Genomic DNA, 21,627 nt, shown 5'->3' on the forward strand with positions numbered 1-21,627 from the left:
CCATACTTCCACCAGTTTGTCATTTGGCATCTTCCGATTATGCCACAATCGAGTTCCGCTTTTTTTTTGAGGTTTACACTAAGTTATATCAGGAATATATCTGAAGAAGAGAGCTGTGACTCACAAAAGCTCACACCCTGCCAGAAATTTTGTTAGTCTTTGAGGTGCTACTGGACTCTTGCTCTTTTCCACTGCTGTACATAGTATTTTCTCAGCAGTTGCAGCATTTGAAACGGCAGGCTGTGCCCTCCAGAGGACATTAGTGTTCATGCTCACGCGTGGACGAGGATGTGCGCAACAGACAAATCTATACCCTTATTCAAAGATACAAGTTCTACAGACCCTGAGGAAGGAGAACTGAGAAAAATTGATGGTACTTGCTAAAGACACCCTCCCAAGGCAAAAAATAAATAAATCAGGGCAGTACTTCAACAGGAATAGGGTTGCCAGCTCCGGGTTGGGACATACCTGGAGATTTTTGGAGCCTGAAGAGGGCAGGGTTTGGGGAAGGGACAGACTTCAATGCCATAGAGTCCAATTGCCGAAGTGGCCCTTTTCTCCAGGTGAACTGATCTCTATTGGCTAGAGATCAGTTGTAATAGCGGGAGATCTCCAGCTACTACCTGGAGGTTGGCCACCCTAGGCAGGGACCAGGGCAGAGGGATTAAATAGAGGCAGCTGGAACCTCTGCAGTCAAGCCTGCCTATTTCCTCACGAGCAGCCCCCAGCACCCGGTTGATTGGCAGCTTCCCCAGGTCCACCTTCCTCTGACCTTACTGCAAGCCCCAGGTGGAGTGGGCGCGGAGTGGAGCTGGCACATGTGACACTCCCAGGTGAGCGGCAGGGGAGGGGTTGGGTTCAGCCCTTACCTGTTCAACCAGTGTGACCGCAGCAAGCTACACCCCACTGACTCAGGTAGCGCTGCACCTTTAACCTGCCCTACCAGTGCTTGCTTCTTCTCAGCCTTTCCTGACACCTTGCTGGGACTGCCTCCCCCGCCCATCCATCCAGCCTCATTCCAGACAATCGCTTTTCCTCCAAGCAGATAAACTTTGCTCCTTTTCCTCTCTGTCCAGGATCTCAAGCTGACTACCTCCTGGCTTTAGTGTTTTACATCTCTACAAAGAAACGCAGCCTGGTGGTTCCTTTTTTTTCTGTTTCCTTCCTGGTTTATTGGACTGCAGCGTGGTAGCTAAGGGAGGAAGCTAACCGAGGAAGGCTTCCCCAGGGGCAGCTGGCCCACCGAGGCAAGGAGCCATGGGCACGTCGGAAGAGGATTATAACTTTGTTTTTAAGGGTGAGTGCCAATTTGGGTCCTCCTACTGTAGAGGCATGCTCTTTGAAAAGTCATGCCTCTCTCAGACCTGCAGGTAGGGATGCCAGCCTCCAGGTGGGACCTGGGGAGCCCCCAGAATACACCTCGTCTCCAGACTACAGAGATCCATTCCCCTGGAGAAAAGATCCTCCCCAGGCTCCATCTCCAAATCTCCAGGAGCACCTATATATTAAACCGAATGACAGTAGTATTTTTCTTTCCAATCTCTTCATGGAGCACTAGGAGATGCTTTGCGGAGCACCAAGTGCTCCTTGGAGCACAGTGTGGGAATCTCTGAGGATGCATGCATGTTTCACTATGGCTATCATCTCAGAAGAGGCATTCCCTCTTGTGTGAGGAGGAATGCCTCTTCTGAGATGGTAAATAAAAATAAGAACAAGGCCGATGGTGCAAAATGTCTGTCTGTCTATCATGTTTCGACAAGAGGCTTCTTCAGGAGAATCTGTTAGCCTTGAAGTGGTTCTCCAAAAAGATTAGTGATTTTTTTTTAATTTCCTGTGACTGGCGTGGCCCTTTTATTTCCCCTTCTTCTATGGTGGTGCAAGGCATTTACAGTTCTCCTAAGTTCCTATATAAAAATAACTTGCATGTTTAAAAAGTTCTGCCGCTACTCATTAGACAGATGGCAAGTTTTAGTTGTTTAAATGGATTTTAATTGATGGGTCAATTAATTGTCTAACAGCTGCAGTCTTAATAATTCAGTCACTGATGTCAGATCTCCTGCCACTACCTGGAGGTTGGCAACCCTACTTCACCCTTATGTGACTCTCTCCTCCCATTATGTAGCCTAAGAGACATACACAGAAAGAGATTTGCCTGCAAACTACCACTGAATCCATACCTGAGAGAGGATCTGTACTGAAGTCTCTCAAGAATCACACCAACTTTTTGCTACTCTCATTAGCAGCCAATGAACAATTAAGGCCAAATATATATTTTTTCCTGAGCCCTGACTTGGACGGCCCAGGCTAGCCTGATCTCATCAGGTCATGGAAACCAGGGTTGGTCCTGGTCAGCACTTGGATGGGAGACCACCGGGGAAGTCCACAACTGATACACACAGGCAGGCGATGGCAAACCACCTCTTGCCTTGAAAACCCTATGGGCAGGGGTGTCGAACTCATTTGTTATGAGGGCTGGATATGACATAAATGTCACGTGTCCGGGCCATGCCTCGCCAACCCAGATCGGGAGCAGGGGAGTGGCTGCCTCAGCTGGTTAGCCCACAGCGGGCTTGTCAGCTAGGGTTACCAACCTACAGGTGGTAGCTGGAGATCTCGTGCTATTATAATTGATTTCCAGTCGACAGAGATCAGTTCCCCTGGAGAAAATGCTTTGGAGGGTGGACTCTATGGCATTATACCTCATTTAAGTCCCTCCCCTCACTAAATCCTGCCCTCCTCAGCCTCCGCCCCCAAAATCTCCAGGTATTTCCCAACCCAGAGCGGGCAACCCTATCGCCAGCCCATATCGGGACTGGTGGGGGAGGGCGTGGCTGGCTCACGGGCCGGATAAGAGCTCTCAAGGAGCCAGATTTGGCCCCTTGGCCATATGTTGGACACCCCTGCCCTACGGGGTCACAATAAATCAGCTGTGATTTGACCACACTTTCCATCACTATTTGTTCTAGATCGGGGTGGGGAACATCAGGCCCGGGGGTCATATAAGGCCCACGAAATCATTTGGTCTGGCCCTTCATGGGTCCTGGCAGGTCTCTAGCTCAGAAGGATGCTGCCCTGCCTGAATCTCTTGGGCCCAGCTGGGGACAGCAGAGCTCAAAAGCGAGTCGCTCTACGTGGCAGACACTTGGAGCCGTCTCCAGTCATGCCTCTTGGCTAAATGTTTGACCAAATATAGCAGGCTAGTTTTTAAGTTGATAATTTTGTATGGCCTGCGAATGATGTTATAAATATCCAAATGGCCCTTGGCGGAAAAAAGGTTCCCCACCCGTTCTACATGCTAAGCAAACCACTTTTCCAGTGCTATTTTTTTTTCTCTTTAGCCCAACATGTAGTTTAAGTGGGAGTTGGCAGAGAGATAGAAACGTGACAGTTAGTTTCACTAGGCTTGCTTCTCACATATGCACACCCTTGACGCTGATCTTCCTAACATGGATTAGCAGTAATCCCAGGAGGGTTGACATCCATCTTGGTGATTCCAGGGTGCCAAATTGGTGAGTCAGTCTCCTACCAAAGCGCTGCAAGTGCTGGAAAAGAATATATCTGGAAGCTAAACAGCTACCGAGAGTAGAGGTGTTCAGGTGAAAAGTGCACCTGCCTTCCTTCCCCCGGGACGTTCCCTATACTGTCAACGTACAGCATCCCTTAGCTGCACATGCGGAAAAAGGGTTCAGAAGAGCCTAATGGGGTTCTGGGCAAGTTGGGACTGGAGGTGAGGCCGTACAAAGAGATGGAGCAACAGACAAGGAAAGGGCAAAGTGTGAGTCTAGCTGGGAGGGAGAAAGGAGGTAAGTAAACAAGCCATTGAACAGGCGGAAGGTTAAGCCAGACTTCCCACTACGAGCTGCTGGCAACATGCAAAATGTATTATTAGGGTTTTTTTAAAATACTAATAAAGTGGCCAGCTGGTTTATCTTCATGTAGGGTTGCCAGGTCCCTCTTTGCCACCAGTGGGAGGTTTTTGGAGCAGAGCTTGAGGAGGGCGGGGTTTGGGGAGGGCGGGGACTTCATAGAGTCCAATTGCCAAAGCAGCCATTTTCTCCAGGTGAACAGTTCTCTATCGGCTGGAGATAAGAACATAAGAAAGGTCCTGCTGGATCAGACCAAGGCCCATCAAGTCCAGCAGTCTGTTCACTCAATGGCCAACCAGGTGCCTCTAGGAAGCCCACAAACAAGATGACTGCAGCAGCACCATCCTCCCTTTGTTCCACCGCACCCAAAATAATAGGCATGCTCCTCTGATACTAGAGAGAACAGGTATGCAGCATGACCAGCATCCATTCCAACTAATAGCCATGAATACCCCTTTCCTCCATGAACATGTCCACTCCCCTCTTAAAGCCCTCCAAGCTGGCAGCCATCACCACATCCTGGGGCAGGGAGTTCCATAATTTAACTATGCGTTGTGTGAAAAAATACTTCCTTTTATCTGTTTTTAATGTCTCACCCTCCAGCTTTAACAGATGACCCCGTGTTCTAGTATTATGGGAGAGGGAGAAAAACATCTCCCTGTCCACTCTCTCCAAACCATGCATACTCTTTCCAAACCAGATCAGTTGTAATAGCGGGAGATTGGCAACCCTATCTTCATGTCATGGTAGATGCTATTTGCAAGAGTTTCTTTTGTGGATCAGGCTCTGGTTTTTCTAATCCTATTTCTGACCAATGTTTCTAAAAAAAAAATTACCAGCAGGGCCCAGGAAAGGTGGTCTTGTGTTTGGAGAATCCATTCAGCTGCTGTAACTTACCTAGCCTCCACATTCAGAGGCAGTCTACCTTCATGAAAACCATGGTCAGAGGAAGTGTGCCAATCTTGAGTACTGGAGGAGTTGTTGCCTTCACTTCCAGGCCTGACTTGGAGGTATTTGGCTGGCCACTGGTGGTAGCACAGGGATGCCAGTCTCTAGGTGGGACCTGGGGCTCCCCCAGAATTACAGGTCATCTCCAGACTACAGAGGTCAGTTCCCCTGGAGAAATTGGCTGCTCTGGAGGGTGGATTCTATGGCACTGTACCCCACTGAGGTCCCTGTCCTCCCCAGGCTCCACCCTCAAATCTCCAGGAGTTTCCCAGCGAGGAGCTGGCAACCCTCCCCTCCCGCCACCAGTAACCAGGGGGGACTTGGCAACTATATGGTAGCAGGGGTTTGGACTATATGAATTATTTGCAATGACCCTGCATAGCAATTACCAAAACAAATGCCTTCAAAGAACTATTAAGTATGTCTAAAAAATTAAATACAGACAGTTGTGAGCCTGCTGCCCTTAAAGGGGGCTGCCCACTGCATCTCTGCGTGAATGCTCTGGCCTGCCATTCTTCCAGCATGCCTCTGTTTGGGAACAGGTTATTCTGCTGTGCTTCTGCAGCAAGTCTGTATGGATCCCTCAAGCGCTCCTAATACAGAAAGGCAAAATCACCCAGCTCTCAAAGACTGCCTGGTGTATCTCTGCATGACTCACTGCTCCCTCTTTCCAGTTGACCTGTGCTGAAAGCAGGTCATTCTGCCACATCTGTGCATCAGTTCTATTTGGATCAGAGGCAGAATTACTCAACCGCTCCTATACAGAAGGCTGCCTAGTGTGTCTCTGTTTGACCCCTCGATTCTTGGAGAGACAACAGGAATGGGTAGATACCTTCAAGGACATGCAATTCCAACAGATTCTGAAAAGGAACATGGGGTGGCTGTATCTCTTCACAAGGAGTAGAATCCTCCCTCTAGCACAGGAGATCCAAAATCCCTTGAAATCCTGTTCTTAGTCCTGGCCAATCCCTTCTTTACTCAGTGGCGCGGTTGATTCTCTGCTAGCTGATGCCACATTCATTCATTTCATCAGCAGTAGCCTCTCCTGCATTGGCTTCAGAAGCAGGGTGTGTTAAGCACACAGACTGTATTCGTTGTTGTTTTTTAAAGTTATATATATTTATCCTGTTCATGTTGACTCAAATTTATTTTATTTATTAAAATTTTTGTATCCCACCTTTTCTCTTGGCTCAAAGCCATTTACAGGTCACAGTAATTACTGTCTTTTCTAGTGACTCTTACCTTCTCATAATGTGACCAAAATACGATAGCCTCAGTTTAGTAATTTTAGCTTCTAGGGTCTGTTCAGGCTTGATTTGATCTATAACCCACTGATTTGTTTTTTTGGCAGTCCACAGTGTCCGTAACTCTCTTCTCCAACACCACATTTCAAAGGAGTCTACTTTCTTCCTGTCAGCTTTCTTCAATGTCCAGCTTTCACACCTATACATAGTAATAGGGAATACAATGGTATGAATTAACTTGATCTTGGTTGCCGGTGACACATCTTTACACTTCAGAATCTTTTCTAGCTCCTTCATGGCTGCCCTTCCCAATCTCAATCTCCTTCTGATTTCTTGGCTGCAGTCTCCCTTTTGGTTGATGATGGAGCCAAGGAATAATCTTCAACAATGTCTATTTCCTCATTGTCAACCTTAAAGTTGTGTAATTCTCCTGTAGTCATTAACTATATTTACTCTGTCCTATCCAGAAATGGAGTTCTTACAATAAATGAAGTATGTTAGTTTTAATAGATAAAAGGCTACAAATAATTTTGTTCCTGGCACACACAGAAACTAGATAGGCTTTGCTGCACACAATAGCCTTTGAGCCCTCTGCTAAATTACCAGATTTTATATGAAAAATTCAACAACTTGGACTTTTTTGTAGATTCTGGCCCCTGAATTTTTGTTGTAGTCGTTTTTTTCTCTTTTTTTGCATCTTCATTATTTAATACTGCGCATTCTTTTATTCATTGTTCTATTGATGTGGGCTGGTGTTTTGTTGTTCACTGTTGTAGATAATTTAAAAAATGTTTTCTTGATAATTTGCCATGTTTGAAACGAATATGGAAAACCTCTCTCTGACCTAAAATGAGGTGTTGAATGGAATGGCCTTGGTTTGCTTCTTCTTCCAGTGGTCTTGATCGGAGAGTCCGGAGTCGGGAAGACCAACCTCCTTTCCCGCTTCACCCGCAACGAGTTCAACCACGACAGTCGCACCACTATTGGAGTTGAGTTTTCGACCCGCACCATTATGGTGGGAGACGCCCTGGTGAAAGCACAGATCTGGGACACGGCTGGGCTGGAGCGTTACCGCGCCATCACCTCTGCGTAAGGCTAAACGTCTGGGGGAATGGGAGCAGCAGGGAGAAATTCAGGTGTAAACCAGGAAGTACCTTGTTCAAATGTGCCACTGCCACAAACTTACCCGGTGACCTTTTACAAGTCACTTTCTCTCATCCTCAGCCCTTCTGCCTGCAATATGGGGAGAAATAGATTGACTTACCTTACCAGTAGGGTTGCCAGCCTCCAGGTGCTGGCTGGCGATCTCCCACTATTACAACTGATCTCCAGGCAATAGAAACCAGTTCCCCTGGAGAAAATGGCCGCTTTGGCAACTGGACTCTATGGCATTGAAGTCCCTCCCCAAACCCCACCCTCCTCAGGCTCCACCCCTAAAATCTCCAGGTATTTCCAGACCCAAAGTTGGCAACCCTACTTACCAGGCTGTTACTGAGAACATATTCTTTCTTTTTGTGTTATCTCTAAATGTGTTTAATACTAAATTGTGTAGGTCTACATAGGGGAGGGGCTGTGGCCCAGTGGAAGAGCTTCTGCTTTGAAACCGGAAGGTCCCAGGTTCAATCCCCAGCATCTCCAGTTAAAAGGACTAGATAGGAGAAAATGTGAAAGACCTCTGCCTGAGACCCTGGAGAGTTCTCCCCACTTTTGAATTTTCAGTGGATCGGTCAAGCCCTGAATATCTGATACAGAATATCAACTACAGAATATCCCATTGGAACCTCCCTGTCTATTAGGATCTCCGGCGGTCAGCTTTCTCCTGGCACTCTGACCTTCTGAAGGGAGGCTTGTGGGGTTAAGGCAGATCAACACAGCTGCCCTCTGAAACGAGTTCAAAAGAGAATCAGTGAAGTCATAGCATAGATAACTCAACCCCCACACACACATACACACAGTCTCCCATTCTCCCCTAGATCCTCTGATAACAGGGTGGCCAACAGCCTGTAGAAAGAAGAAGAAGAGTTGGGTTTTATATGCCGACTTTCTCTGCCACTTAAGGAAGAATCAAACCAGCTTACAATCACCTTCCCTCCCCCTGCCCACAACAGACACCCTGTGAGGTAGGTGAGGCTGAGAGAGTGTGACTAGCCCAAGGTCACCCAGCTGGCTTCATGTAGAGGAGTGGGGAAACCAACCTGGTTCACCAGATTAGCCTCCGCCACTCATGTGGAGGAGTGGGGAATCAAACCCGGTTTTCCAGATTAGAGTCCATCGCTCCAAACCACCGCTCTTAACCACTACACCATTCCGGGTTGTTTCCCTGCGGTCACCCTGCCGACTGTTTCTGGGCTTCCTTTTAATTATGTGTGCCTTTTCTGCCCGTCAGAGGTCGCCTCGCTCGATGCTGAGCAAAATGCGCAGAGAAAGCAAGGCAATCTCTGACGGGGTGGGAAAGGCACGCATAAGGAAGCCCTGAAGCAGTCGGCGGGGGTGACTGTGTGTGTGGGGGAATGTCCTTGCATAAAAGGCCCTTATCTCCCTGCTTGTGAAAAGCTTCTTCAACTGCCTATTTCCATGCATTTAGCCTCTATTAATGGGGCAGGACATTTTTTTAAACACACACTCTGTCAGCATCTCTACCTGATCATCTAGCTCTGCTGGTTCCTTTGGCAGGTGGCTGCTTCCTCCCACTAGCCAGCAGTCTTTGCACTTCATGCTGACCGGGTAGGCAGCAGCCTTGGTGTCGAGACAGGCAGGGAGGCCACCTATGTAGTCTGCCACCCCATCTAGGAATGGGACATAGGGTTGCCAACTCTGGGTTGGTAAATTCCTGGAGGTTTGGTGGAGAAGCTAGGGTTCTGAACCCCCAGGTGTTGGCTGGAGATCTCCCACTATTACAACTGATCTCCAGGAATTTCCTCGGAAATCACAAGCCTATTGCTTGCCTAGACCTCTTTTAAAAAGAAGAGCAAGCATGGTGTAGTGGTTAAGAGCGGTGGTTTGGAGTGGTGGACTCAGATCTGGAGAACCGGGTTTGATTCCCCACTCCTCCACATGAGCGGCGGAGGCTAATCTGGTGAACTGGATTTGTTTCCCCCACTCCTCCACACGAAGCCAGCTGAGTGACCTTGGGCAAGTCACAGCTCTCTCAGCCCCACCTACCTCACAGGGTGTCTGTTGTGGGGAGGGGAAGGGGAGGTGATTGTAAGCCGGTTTGAGTCTCCCTTAAGTGGTAGAGAAAGTCGGCATATAAAAACCAACTCTTCTTCTTCTAAACTGCACATATCCAATAAAGTTTCTCAAGAAAGGATTCTGAAATATGTCCTAGGACACCAACTCTTTTCACGTAGAGCACTGGCTAGTACCATCAGTGCTCAAGATCACCCAGAGTAAATTAAAAGGGTGTCCTAAATCACACACACAGTAATGCCAGGAAAGGGAATATTAGTGAGCAGGCTATTTTTCAGGAATACGGGTCCACCATGACTAATCTTTTCATTGCCTTCAAGGAAAGTCAGGGCTCCCTGGGCCATGGCCTGCTCTTAAGGAAACCAACAGTGTGTCTTTTGGCTTTGGTTTGGCTTTTAACCCAAAGTTGGAACAGACATGGAAGATGTAGAGGGAGGGAGGTGCGGGTCGAGAAGCCAACCAAAGGAAAGGCCAAGATGTGACGATGGACTCTCCAAAGGTGTTGGAGCTCTAGAAGAAGACCTTCTCCTCCCCCTCCTCTGGTGGCTTCTAGTTCTCCTCACACTTTCCTCTGAACATCCTGTTCCTTCTCTTCTCCGTGCCTGTCATCTCAGTTACTACAGGGGAGCGGTGGGTGCCCTCTTGGTTTTCGACATCACCAAGCACCAGACATACGACGTGGTGGAGCGCTGGCTGAAGGAGCTGTACGACCACGCCGAGGCCACCATAGTCGTAATGCTGGTCGGCAACAAGACAGACCTGGCCCAAGCCCGGGAGGTTCCGACAGAGGAGGCCAAAATGTATGCAGGTAGGGTCTGGCCTTCCGGAAGCTCTCTGCTTCAGAGGGTGGCTCCTAAGAATTTGTTCCCTCCTGTCTTTGCGCGTGTGGGTCAGGATATGAATCTCTGGCTACTTTCACAAGGAAGTTGTCAAGATTTGCCTCTGAATAACTTTTTTTCCCTCTTGAACCTGTGTGGTAGGGTGGCCAGCCTCCAGGTACTAGCTGGAGATCTCCTGCTATTGCAACTGATCTCCAGCCGATAGAGATCAGTTCACCTGGAGAAAATGGCCGCTTTGGCGATTGGACTCTGTGGCATTGAAGTCCCTCCCCGCCCCAACCCCTGTCCTCCTCAGGCTTTGGTGGCGAAGAGGGACCCAGCAACCCTAATGTGTAGACACGATGCACACAAACACAACAACATGGAATTCAGGCAACGTACTGGGTAACCACGACAATCCAAATGCCGTGGTTACAGTGGCCAGCAGCAGGAAGCGCATGAGGATGCAGAGCCCCCCACTGGAGCTGGAGGGGGAATAGTAGCTTGCGGGGCGGGGGGGGATGCAATTTCCTTCCCTCATGAGCCTTGTGGGTCTTGTACATATCTAATAGCCAAAGGCTCTTCTCCATGTGGAGGTAGACAAATCTGCAAAATGGAGCCAGCTTCGGCTACAACATAGGGTTCTTCACACTTGGGGAGATAAGAAAGCAAATGAGGAGGGGATAGGGAACCTCAAGCGGGCCGAGATAAGCCCCAGTGGCATAGTGGGGCGGGGGGAGATGGGATGACGCAAGCTTGGGTTGCCAGGTCCTCCTTCTCCTCCGGCGGGAGGCCGTTTGGTTGAAAGCGCGTGCGCCGACGCATGCGTGCATCACTTCCGGCTTAGAACCTGAAGTGCCGCCTTGCGAGGGGCCTTATACCTCTGAGTGGTAAAGCGGCCCTTTACCACTCAAACTAAGAGGTATAAGCCCCCTCGCGAGGCGGCACTTCCAGTAAACCGGAAGTGACGCGGGCGTGCACGTTTGCTCGCCAACTCTCAGGTGGTTGGCGGGCAGAGAGGCAAATTGCCGGGGGTCTGCCCGCCACCAGCGGGCACCTGGCAACCCACAAGCTGAAGAGTGAAAGTGCATGGAGGGAGGCAAGGTAAAGATGGGGGGGTAGTAGTAGGGATGGGGGGGGGAATGGGATTTCCTCTTTGACACCAGTCCTTACAGACCCCCTCTTGTATGTATAGGTGTTAACCTCACAAGGATGGTCTTGTGAGGTTTCCTTGTTGGCTGCCAAGACAGCACAGCAGCAATGGGGCTTCCACATCATGGGTTTCCCCTCATTTTCCCTGCCCCAATTCTCCATGGTGGCCAAACCCCCCCTCATTCCTGTTGTGGCACTTTAAAAAAAAACCTGGCAATTGACATAGTGTTACAGCATTATAACAAGCTATCTACTACCTGCAGTGCATTGCCAACTTGTTGTTAAAAAAAGTAACCCTCTAACCCCTTTTTTTCAGAGATATAAGAGGAAATGCATCTCTCTACAACAAAAAGGGCTGGAAACTTACTTTAAAAAAGAAAGCTAGGAATTCAGAGGAACAAATATAGGTCGTTATAACACTATAATGATATGTCGATTGCCAATTGCACCAATGTGGGCAGGACTGGGAAGATCCAGACTTTTTATGACTGCCTGTTTCTCCTAAAGTCAAATACACTAGATACTCGACTTGTGCCAGGTCACGGATGCGCGACCCATCTCGCAGTCAGATGTACTGGTATATGGGGGGAACTCACCTTAAACAGCACTCCTTCAATCGGCGCTGTGAGGGAAGAGAAAGAGCTCCTGATTTACCTCCTACCCTGCTTTCACCAGTAGAAATGGCGAAGTAGAGGGATTTTCATCCCCAGGAAGCGCATGTAGAGCCGGAGAAATGGGTAAAAAAAGCCCACCCCATTACTGTTTCCACTGGCGAAAGCAGGTTGGGAGGGAAACTGGAAGAACCTTTCTCCCCTCCCCTCAGTGCTTCCTCACAGCACCAAGTTAGCAAGCGGTCTAAACAATATGTATTTAAACGGTCTGCTATGCATTTTAACTCTGTTTTTTAAACTCTTTTAAAAGTTGTTTTAATTATATATGTTTGGGAGGGGGGTTGATTTTAATGGTTTTGTAATGTGATTTTATCATGTATGCTTTAAATTGTCAGCTGCCTCAGTGGCCCTTGTAAGGGCAGAAAGGCGGGATATACACATTCTAAATGAATAAATAATAAAGTGTGTGTCCCCCCCCCACCCGATGTACATCTGACTGTGAGTTGGATCACACACCCGTGATGCGGTACGTGTCAGACAGATTGTGTATTTTGGTTGTCGGTAGAGATCAGGTAGCGTTTCACTGTCCCTCTTCTCACAGACAACAATGGCCTGCTCTTTGTGGAAACGTCGGCGTTGGACTCTACAAATGTGGAACTGGCTTTTGAAACTGTTTTGAAAGGTATGTCGGCTGGTGGTGCGGCCAAACCGTCTCATTCAGAGAACACACAATGCTGCTTCCTCAGGGAAAGCTAGGGATGCCAATCTCCAGGTGGGGACTGGCGATCACCTGGAATTACAACTGATCTCCAGGATGCAGATGTGAGTTCCCCGGGAGAAAACAGCTGCTTTGCAGAGTGGTCTCCCCCACACAACTGCACATGACAGAGGAAGTTCAGTAGTGGTAGTCAGGACTGTCTACCATTTCTGATCCTCACACAGAGGAAATCCTGAAAAGCTTCAGAGGAACCGCAGGGCTTTATTCTACCCAAAGCTGTAATATTTCAGTTGCCCCCAACTCTAGGGTTAAATCTAGGCTGCCAAGTATGCATACTATTCAATAAGTTTGTTAATGATGCAAATCAAGCACGTTAATTGCTGGGTTGTCTACCATTTGCTTTGTGTCTGCTACTAGCAGTTGCTAGACATTGGGGAAGGATCGAGGCAAGCATCCCCCCCTCCTAGCTTTTGAAAACAAAGTTGGGAAGCCAACAAGGGTTGCCCAACAGTCTAGGAAAAAAATGTCCTGCTCTTTTACTAGAGGCTTAATGTATGGAAGTGAGCCAGCATGGCATAGTAGTTAAGGTGTCAACTAGGACCTGGTAAACTGAGGTTATAATCCCAACTCGCTGCATGGAAGCTTACTGGGTAACCTTGGGCCAGTCGCACACTCTCAGCTACAGTTGCTGGGTGCCTCTTTGCCACCGGCGGGAAGTTTTTGGGGTGGAGTCTGAGGAGGGGAGAGACTTCAATGTCATAGAGTCCAATGGCCCAAGCAGCCATTTTCTCCAGGTGAACTGATATCGACTGGAGATCAGTTGTAATACCAGAAGAATAGGTAGTACCTGGAGGTTGGCAACCCCACTCTCAGCCCTGACTCTGGCTAGTATTTGGGTGGGAGACCTCCAAGGAATACCAAGGTCATGATGCGGAGGCAGGCAATGACAAACCCCAACCTCTCTTGCCTTGAAAACTCTATGGGGCCGCCATAAGTAAGCTGTGACCTGACGGCCAAAAAAATGTATGGAAATTGGCAGTTGAAGCTTTTCAAGGCATGGAGGTAAATAGCATCCGATTAAGCCTCTATTAAAGGGAATTTGGGGTTGGATCCAGCTAGCTTTTTTATGCAATCTCACCCAATTCTCTTCGTTATTTCAGCCTCCACCCCACATGGATTTTGTCCATATAGGCCCCAAGATCCCCAGCATAGCCTTTTTGAGCAATCAAAGGGAATCCCTCTTTCCTTTTTCATCAGCAGAAAAGCTGAGTTGATCCAACCCTTTTTTCTCCAAGCTGTTGGCACCTTAGACACCTCTAGCTAATGTCTTAGAAAGGCACTGGGTGACGTGTCTAGAATCTGGACAAGAACCAGATAACTGTCCCATATGGCAACTCTACGTGGACAAGAGTTTCAAAACTGGTGGTCTACGGAAGTGAGATTCATAAAAATGCTACTTATCCAAATCTCTTGAGTGGAGATGAGAACTATGAATCAGAAAAAATAATAATACATTTCCCCATGCTTCCTAGACATTTTCAACAAAGTGCAGAAACAGAAGCAGAAAAGCCCACTAGACAACAAAGTTGTGCTCTCTGCTGAAAACCCCAACGGTGTGTCTGCTTCACCCACGGAAGGGAAGCGTGCATGCTGCCTGAACCTGTGAATGAGCCGGAAGCATGCATGGAGCATCAGCCAGGTTGTCAAGACAATGGGAAGTGTGCGCATGTGTTCCCACTCAAATGCTGGATAATTTGCTGTTGAGATATGTAGTCTGTCTCCAGTCTCTGCAACTGATTGGTAACTTATGAAACTTGGAACTGGCCGTCCCTATCAAAATAGAGAGACCATGTGGTGTCTTGAAGGAACAAAGCAATTTACGTCACCAAGGGCCATGAAAAATTTGCTCGGTCTCTGTAGTGGTATATATTTTTATCTCCCCACCTCTCCGGCTGGTCTTCCAGATCTTATCAAGCTATAGTACCCTGTACATAACAGCTGGCACAATGCAGGAAAAATTATTTTGCATCGGGATGGAACTTAGCTATGACTAGAGTAATTCCCAGCAACTTCAGTGAGATTTACACCTTTATCCTAACCAGATTGACCTGGAAGTTTGCTGCACTAAATTCACTGGATCTTTTCTGGTAGTAACTTAAACACTTAAAACAAAATGCTGATGGCTATTAACCTTGAGAACTACAGTGGTGTATTGGATAGTGTCAGACTAGAATCCTGGGAGACCTGGGTTTGAATCCTGGCTTCTACCATTGAAGCTTGCTGGGAAACCTTGGGTCCCATTACAAACTCTCAGCCTGGCCTACCTCACAAGGTTACTGTGAGAATGTGGAGAGGGGAGAACAGTGTTCTTAGCCTCTTTGAGTCCCAACTGAGGAGAAAAGCGGGATATAAAGAAATAAATGCAAATAAAATGCAGGCATTATTTTATAGCAAAGTCAGCTTTGGGAAGGGAAAAGGCCTTTCTTTATTTTTGGCTTACATGGAGCTGGGTTTTTTATGCAAAAGATAATTCAGAGTTGGGATTTGGCACCTGTAGTTGTAAGCAGCGTGGTCCATCCCTCCCTTTCAGGGGTTTTTCCTCCTGCATGTGTGAATTAGTTGCTGGATTTGTCAAATCTCTGTAACCAAAACCTTGTGTAATGAAAAATAATTCCTCCGAATACAAGCCATCCAGAAGACACGAACACACCTGTGTGGGAATGGAAAACCGCCAGTATGTGTACATTTAAATATATATGTAAATATACATAGAACATATTTTGTAAATAAATTGTGCTGGAGTCTATTCTTTTTAATGTATTTTTTAAATTATTATGCTGTATCTCATTTGAAAAGGCAAAGCCAGGAAGGGAGGGTTGATTGGTTAGAGAAGTCTACTCCAGATCTAAGAGTTAAGGGCTTGTTTTGAGGATATTTAGGGTTCCTGTCGCACATTTCAAGCATTCAAAGCATTTGTTTGTTAGATTTCTAGGCTGCCCTTCCTGAACAGGTCAGGCTCGGAGCGGCTTACAACCATATAAAACAGTCTCAGAGTCAGTCCATAAAAACAATTTCTATACCCTCACTAAAATCCTGCCCCCTTCAAACCCTAGCAGCAACAAATTACAAATTAATAATAACAATAGCAACATACAATAAAGGCGGGAAAAGAAAAAGGCAGGAAGGAGGGGAAGAGGAGGGGAGACCAGCCAGATGGAAAACTGTCACTGTCCTCAACCATATGCCTGGTGGAACAGCTCAGTTTTACAGGCCCTGCAGAACTCCTTCAAGTCCAGCAGGGCCTGGATCTCACTGGGCATAGCATTCCACCAGGCCGGGGCCAGAGCCGAGAAGGCCCTGGCAGAGAACAGATGGATGCTTTTTGGGGCAGGGATCACCAGAAGATTTTCACCAGCCGAACAAAGTGCTCTTTGTGGGGTGTATCAGGAGAAATACACGATTATTGGGAGAAATACATTTTTTCAGGGAGCACAACAACCCTGCGAGGTAGGCCACTATTATTAGCGGGAGGGAAATTACAAGAGAGAGAACAGCAACTTGCCTAAGGCTATTGCTAGAGGATAGGGCTCATGTGACATAACAGACAGGTAATTATTTCCCACGGCATCAGGTAGAGTGTCTTCCTTCCCTTTTACCTGGACTGAACCAGGAACTGCCAGCATGCAAACCTCCTCAAGAACATATGAATCTATCTTATATCAAGTCAAACCATTGGTCCATCTGGCTCTGGTATTGTCTGCTCTGGTTGGCTGTAGGGTCTTGGGCAGAGAATATCAAGATACCAAATGCTAAACTCTTGCACTTTTTTCTTCCAAAAGAAGTGTCCGTAATTGAGAATGGCGTAGGAAAAAAATAAAACAAAACAAAGGGTGACATTTGGCAAAACCAATTGAAGTGCACAGAAATTGCATGAGATCCTCCCATTCATTTCAAGCTTTAATGAGCGCTTGCATCCGGTAGTAGGAGTGCCATTTAATTTTTAACCTGGAATTACAGGTGTCTACAACTCATACAGATCTCAAAGAGCTTCATTTTTTTTCAGTCACTCTGTGCTGAATGAAAGAGCCGTGGCTCAATGGTAGAGCACCTGCTTTGCATGCAGAAGGTCCCAAGTTCAATTCCCAACAACTCCACTTGAAGGATCTCACATAGCAGGTGTGGGGAAAGACCTTTTTAACACAGCTGTCCTGAAAATCTGTCAGTGAGGCTGACAGAGGTGGGAGGGTTTGCTCACAAGTTTACATGCTCAAGCTTGGCTTTTGGTGAGTCTCCACAAGGTGCAGGTTGAATAATTCAGGAAATGGGAATAAGGAAGCAAGAATACAACTTTTTGTACTTTTGCTGGCTGAATGTGATCAACAGGACCAGGTGGTGGTGGAAAATGCTGTCAAGTCGCAGCCAACCTAGGGTTTTCAAGGCAAGAGCCGAACAGAGGTGGTTTTTGCCATTGCCTGCTTCTGTGTAGCAACCTTGAACTTCCTTGGTGGTCTCCCATCCAAGTACTAATCAAAGCTGACCCTGCTTAACTTCTGAGATCTGACAAGATCAGGCTAGTCTGGGCCAACCAGGTCAAGGCCCAGGGCAGGTATCTCACCCTGAATTCCTTGGAGGAAGAGTGGAATACAAATCTAATAAATGAATGGAATGGAATAAATAGGGTCACTGGTCATTTATGCTTGGGAGGTTTTGCCTTGGATTTGCCCCTCTCTAGATGTCCCATGCCCTGACCTGGATGGCCCAGGCTAGCCTGTTCTTGTCAGATCTCAGAAGCTAAGCAGGGTCGGCCCTGGTTGCTACTTGAATGGGAGACCACCAAGGAATACCAGGGTTGTTATGCAGAGGAAGGCAATGGCAAACCACCTCTGAACATCTCTTGCCTTGAAAACCCTACTGGGTCGCCATAAGTTGGCTGCGACTTGATGGCACTTTACACACAAACAAGCACAGAAGTCCCATCCGAATTCTCAAAACTCTGAATGGGGGCTTATTATTGAGTTTTGAGAATTTGGATGGGGTAAATATGCATCTAGAGAGGGGCAAACCCAAGGTAAAACCTCCCATGCATAAATGGCCATTTAGAGGTAGATCTTATAATGGGCAACACGGGAGAAGTCTGTCCAACAGTTCAGAGGTTTGTAGGTTGTACATGAAGCATATGCTCCAAACAACCACTCAGGGTAATCTGAAAACCACTCCAAATCCAGAAAAACCAGCAACCTTGGCATGTATCTGGGGAAGGAAACTGGCCCGACAACTTCCAAGTAGTCCAGTTAGTGGATATAAGGTAGATCTAAGGTCAGGATGTTGTTGTTATGTTGGATGCCTATAATAAGAGGCTCAGTATGGTGCTAGGATAAGATCTTCAAAACAGACCAGTTTTGTGGTCATTTCAAAATGTCAAGAATCATGTGAGGTTCGCTGTGAGACGTACGGACATGCCCAATCCCTAGGATTGCCAACTTCCGGGTAGTTATTCAAATTCTGACACAGATAATCTTTACGCCTAGTATAGTTTAAATGCCCTGACCTGGATGGCCAAGGCTAGCCTGATCTTGTCAGATCTCAGTAGCTAAGCAGGGTCAGCCCTGGTTAGTATTTGGATGGGAGACCTCCAGGGAACACCAGGGTTGCTGTGCAGAGGAAGGCACTGGCAAACCACCTCTGTTAGTCTCTTGCCATGAAAACCCCAAAAGGGGTCGCCATAAATTGGCTGCAACTTGACAGCAGTTTACACACACACAGTATAGCTTAAACAAAGACTGTATTGTACAAATTACAAAATACACTTAACATACACATACCAGTAACATGCAAGCACATACAAAACTGTCATATAGAATATAATTCACCATACAAAAGTCTCAGTCCTGTATACCAATAATGGTTCTTTTTCTCTTTCAGATGTGGATGCAAGGTAAGTATTATTCTATCCCGAAGTAGGGAGGTCACTGAGGAAGTAGAGGGGAAGACCATCATTTCAATTCTTCATCAGTTCCACCTTACCACTCCTCGCATTCCATATGTCTTATTCCTTGCCATAAAATCTGTATGTAACAGTCTCAAGGTTTCTTCCCAGGATACCACTTACCTCCCACCGATGGCAAAGAGGGACCTGGCAACCCTACCAATCCCCCTACTTCATTGCCCAGATTATAAAGTTGGCTTTCATAATATCCAGCACTATCTGCAATATTTCAAATCAGGGATTACTCTGCACATGTGCTGAGTTAGTATCGAGCACAGAACCCCGGATACACATGAAATTTCTTTCTACTGAATCAGACCTCTGCTCTATCAAGTTCAGACTTGTCTACTCTGACTGGCAGGGGCTCTCCAGGATCCCAGGTCTTTCGTAACACCTCCTACCTGATCTTTTTAACTGGAGATGCAGGGGACTGAACCCGGGACCTTCTACATGCAAAGCAGATGCTCAACCACTGAGCCACGGCCTCACCATTTGGTGGTGGCGGTGGCAACTATCTTTGGCCCAAATTAAAGGTGATGCTGGGGAACATGAAGAACTGACATTCTGTGGTATTCCAACGTACCAGACCTGTAATTTAAACAAAGCCTTCAGTGGCTTTGTGTGGACTGTTAGCCTGCCACAGATACACAGTCTGGGCAGCAGGGCCATTTCATGCTAAATGGGGTTGCTGGGCTCCCATGTGGGACTCTGAAGAAATCTGTGCTTTCCTAGTTGACAGGAATCTCTTTAAGAGGCAGTGTGGTGTAGTGGTTTAGAGCAGTGGACTCTAATCTGGTGAACCAGGTTGGTTTCCCCAGTCCTACACATTGAGCCAGCTGGGTGACCTCGGGCTCGTCACTAGGGTTGCCAGGTCCCTCTTCGCCATCGGCTGGAGGTTTTTGGGGTGGAACCTGATTAGGGCGGGTTTGGAGAGGGAATCCAATTGCCAAAGCGGCCATTTTCTCCAGGTGAACTGATCTTGTCAGCTGGAGATCTTTTGTAATAGCAGGAGATCTCCAGCTATTACATGGAAGTTGGCAACCCTACACAGTTCTCTCCAAACTGTCTCAGCCCTACCTACCTCACAAGATGTCTGTTGTGGGGAGAGGAAGGCAAGGCAATTGCAAGCTGGTTTGAATCTCCTATAAAAAAGGTAGAGAAAATGGGGGTATCAAAACCAACTCTTCTTCTTCTTCCATGCTAGGGATGCCACCCTCCAGGTGGGACCTGGGGATTCCCCGGAATTACAGCTCATCTCCAGACTATAGAGGTCAGTTCCCCTGGAGAAAATGGCTGCTTTGGAGGGTGGACTCTATGGCATTGTGCCCCACTGAGGTCCCTGTCCTCCCCAGGCTCCATCCACAAATCTCCAGGAATTTCCCAACCTGGATTTAGCAACCCTATCACCCCCCACCAGTGGCCAAGGGAGACCTGGCAACCATATACCAGGCCTTAGTATCTTTGTGTGGCTTTCAGCCATCTCTGAATAGTTACTATAGGAAATGTATGGACTGGATTTTTAAAAGGGTATTTTTGTTTTGTTTTGTTTTTTACATTCAAAGGCTTTTGTCTACTGACACTTTTTAAGATCTTTCTTAAGATAACCCTTAGCACCATGCCATCCATATGTATAACCATAGTAACTCAGGGGACATTTCCTCCCCCCGATCATTTAGCAAGATAATTGGTTGGATCTAGGGTTGCCAAACCTCCAGGTGGGGCCTGGAAATCTCCTGGAATTATAACCGATATCCAGACTAAAGAGGTTGGTTCCCCTGGAGAAAATGGCTGCTTTGGAGGGTGGACTCTATGGCATTATACCCTGCTGAGATCTAGGGTTGCCAGCTTTGGGTTGGGAAATACCTGGAGATTTTGGGGGTGGAGCCGGGGTGGGTGGGGTTCCGGGAAGGGAGGGACCTCAGCAGGGTACAGTGCCAAAGAGTCCACTCTCCAAAGCAGCCATTTTCTCCAGAGGAACTGATCTAGAGAAAAATTGTAGTAGCAGGAGATCTCCAGGTGCCTCCAGTCCCCATACTCTGTCCTTTCCAGGGACCACCCCCAGATTGGCAGGAATTTTCCAACCTGGATCTGGCAATCCTAGTTGGATCCATGGATAAGGCTTGCCAACCTCCAGGCAGTAGCTGGAGATCTCCTGCTATTACAACCGATCTCCAGCCAATAGAGATCCGTTCACCTGGAGAAAACGGCCGCTTTGGCAATTGGACTCAATGGCGTTGAAGTCCCTCCCCTCCCCAAACCCCGCATTCCTCAGGCTCCACACCCAAAACCTCCCGCCAATGGCAGAGAGGGACCTGGCAACCTTATCCATAGATTCATCCCACAAGCGGAAGTTCTTTCCTCCAGTGGAAAGAGCCTTCCCCAGGAATAGCTAATGACAGCATACTTTAAAAATCCAGTTTGAGCCAAGGAGAATCTTGGGTGGGCAGAACCGGGAAGGTCAGGTGAGAGGAGTTTGGAGAGCAACCACTTATTTTTTTTTAACCAGTAATTTCCCTATTCTAAACACAGGTCTTGTTCCGTCCTCAAATTAAATATGTCTCCTTCTCCTACCCAAGAAAAAAATCTTAGGTGGGGCAAGGCAATGCTCCAAGTGAGTAGCACGGGCTTGCACCACCCATTTGCCCCACCCCTGGCTATGGGCCTGCTGGGCAGGCTCTGTTCTGGCACACTAAGGCAACAATCCATGGGTAGCAACTGAGCAAAGTTTAATTTTAAGGAAGGCATGTGCAACACCCACTCCAGGAAGTGCTGAGACATTTACGAATTTGGTTCTTGTAGGTTATCCGGGCTGTGTAACCGTGGTCTTGGAATTTTCTTTCCTGACGTTTCGCCAGCAACTGTGGCAGGCATCTTCAGAGTAGTAACACTGAAGGACAGTGTCTCTCAGTGTCAAGGGTGTAGGAAGAGTAATATATAGTCAGAAAGGGGTTGGGTTTGAGCTGAGTATTGTCCTGCAAAAGTATTGTCCTGTAAGTATCAAGATAATGTGCTAATGAGGGTATGGTATGTTAATATGGAACCATTGTATCCTGAAGTGATCTGTTAATGTGTGTAATCCAAAGCTAATCTGTATG

The 21,627-nt window shown here is 47.4% G+C and overlaps 1 protein-coding gene across 1 annotated transcript; it reads left to right on the forward strand.

Moving 5' to 3' along the window:
* The first annotated feature begins 1,228 nt into the window (after positions 1-1,228).
* RAB25 (RAB25, member RAS oncogene family) lies at positions 1,229-14,212 on the forward strand. The gene is made up of 5 exons (XM_056853030.1): positions 1,229-1,297; positions 6,952-7,147; positions 9,862-10,055; positions 12,430-12,510; positions 14,079-14,212. The coding sequence occupies exons 1-5, from the start codon at positions 1,258-1,260 to the stop codon at positions 14,210-14,212; spliced, it is 645 nt and encodes a 214-aa protein (XP_056709008.1). The 5' UTR covers positions 1,229-1,257.
* The last annotated feature ends 7,415 nt before the right edge of the window (positions 14,213-21,627 follow it).

The sequence above is a fragment of the Euleptes europaea genome, chromosome 7 (assembly GCF_029931775.1).
Source record: "Euleptes europaea isolate rEulEur1 chromosome 7, rEulEur1.hap1, whole genome shotgun sequence".
Taxonomy (NCBI): domain Eukaryota; kingdom Metazoa; phylum Chordata; class Lepidosauria; order Squamata; family Sphaerodactylidae; genus Euleptes; species Euleptes europaea.

Bases quoted from the DNA above. Each gene is read 5' to 3' on its own strand.
- RAB25 (XM_056853030.1), top strand. From the start codon at position 1,258: ATGGGCACGTCGGAAGAGGATTATAACTTTGTTTTTAAGG. The intron at 1,298-6,951 runs GTGAGTGCCAAT...TTCTTCTTCCAG, and splicing joins TTATAACTTTGTTTTTAAGG to TGGTCTTGATCGGAGAGTCC. The intron at 12,511-14,078 runs GTATGTCGGCTG...CATGCTTCCTAG, and splicing joins TTTTGAAACTGTTTTGAAAG to ACATTTTCAACAAAGTGCAG.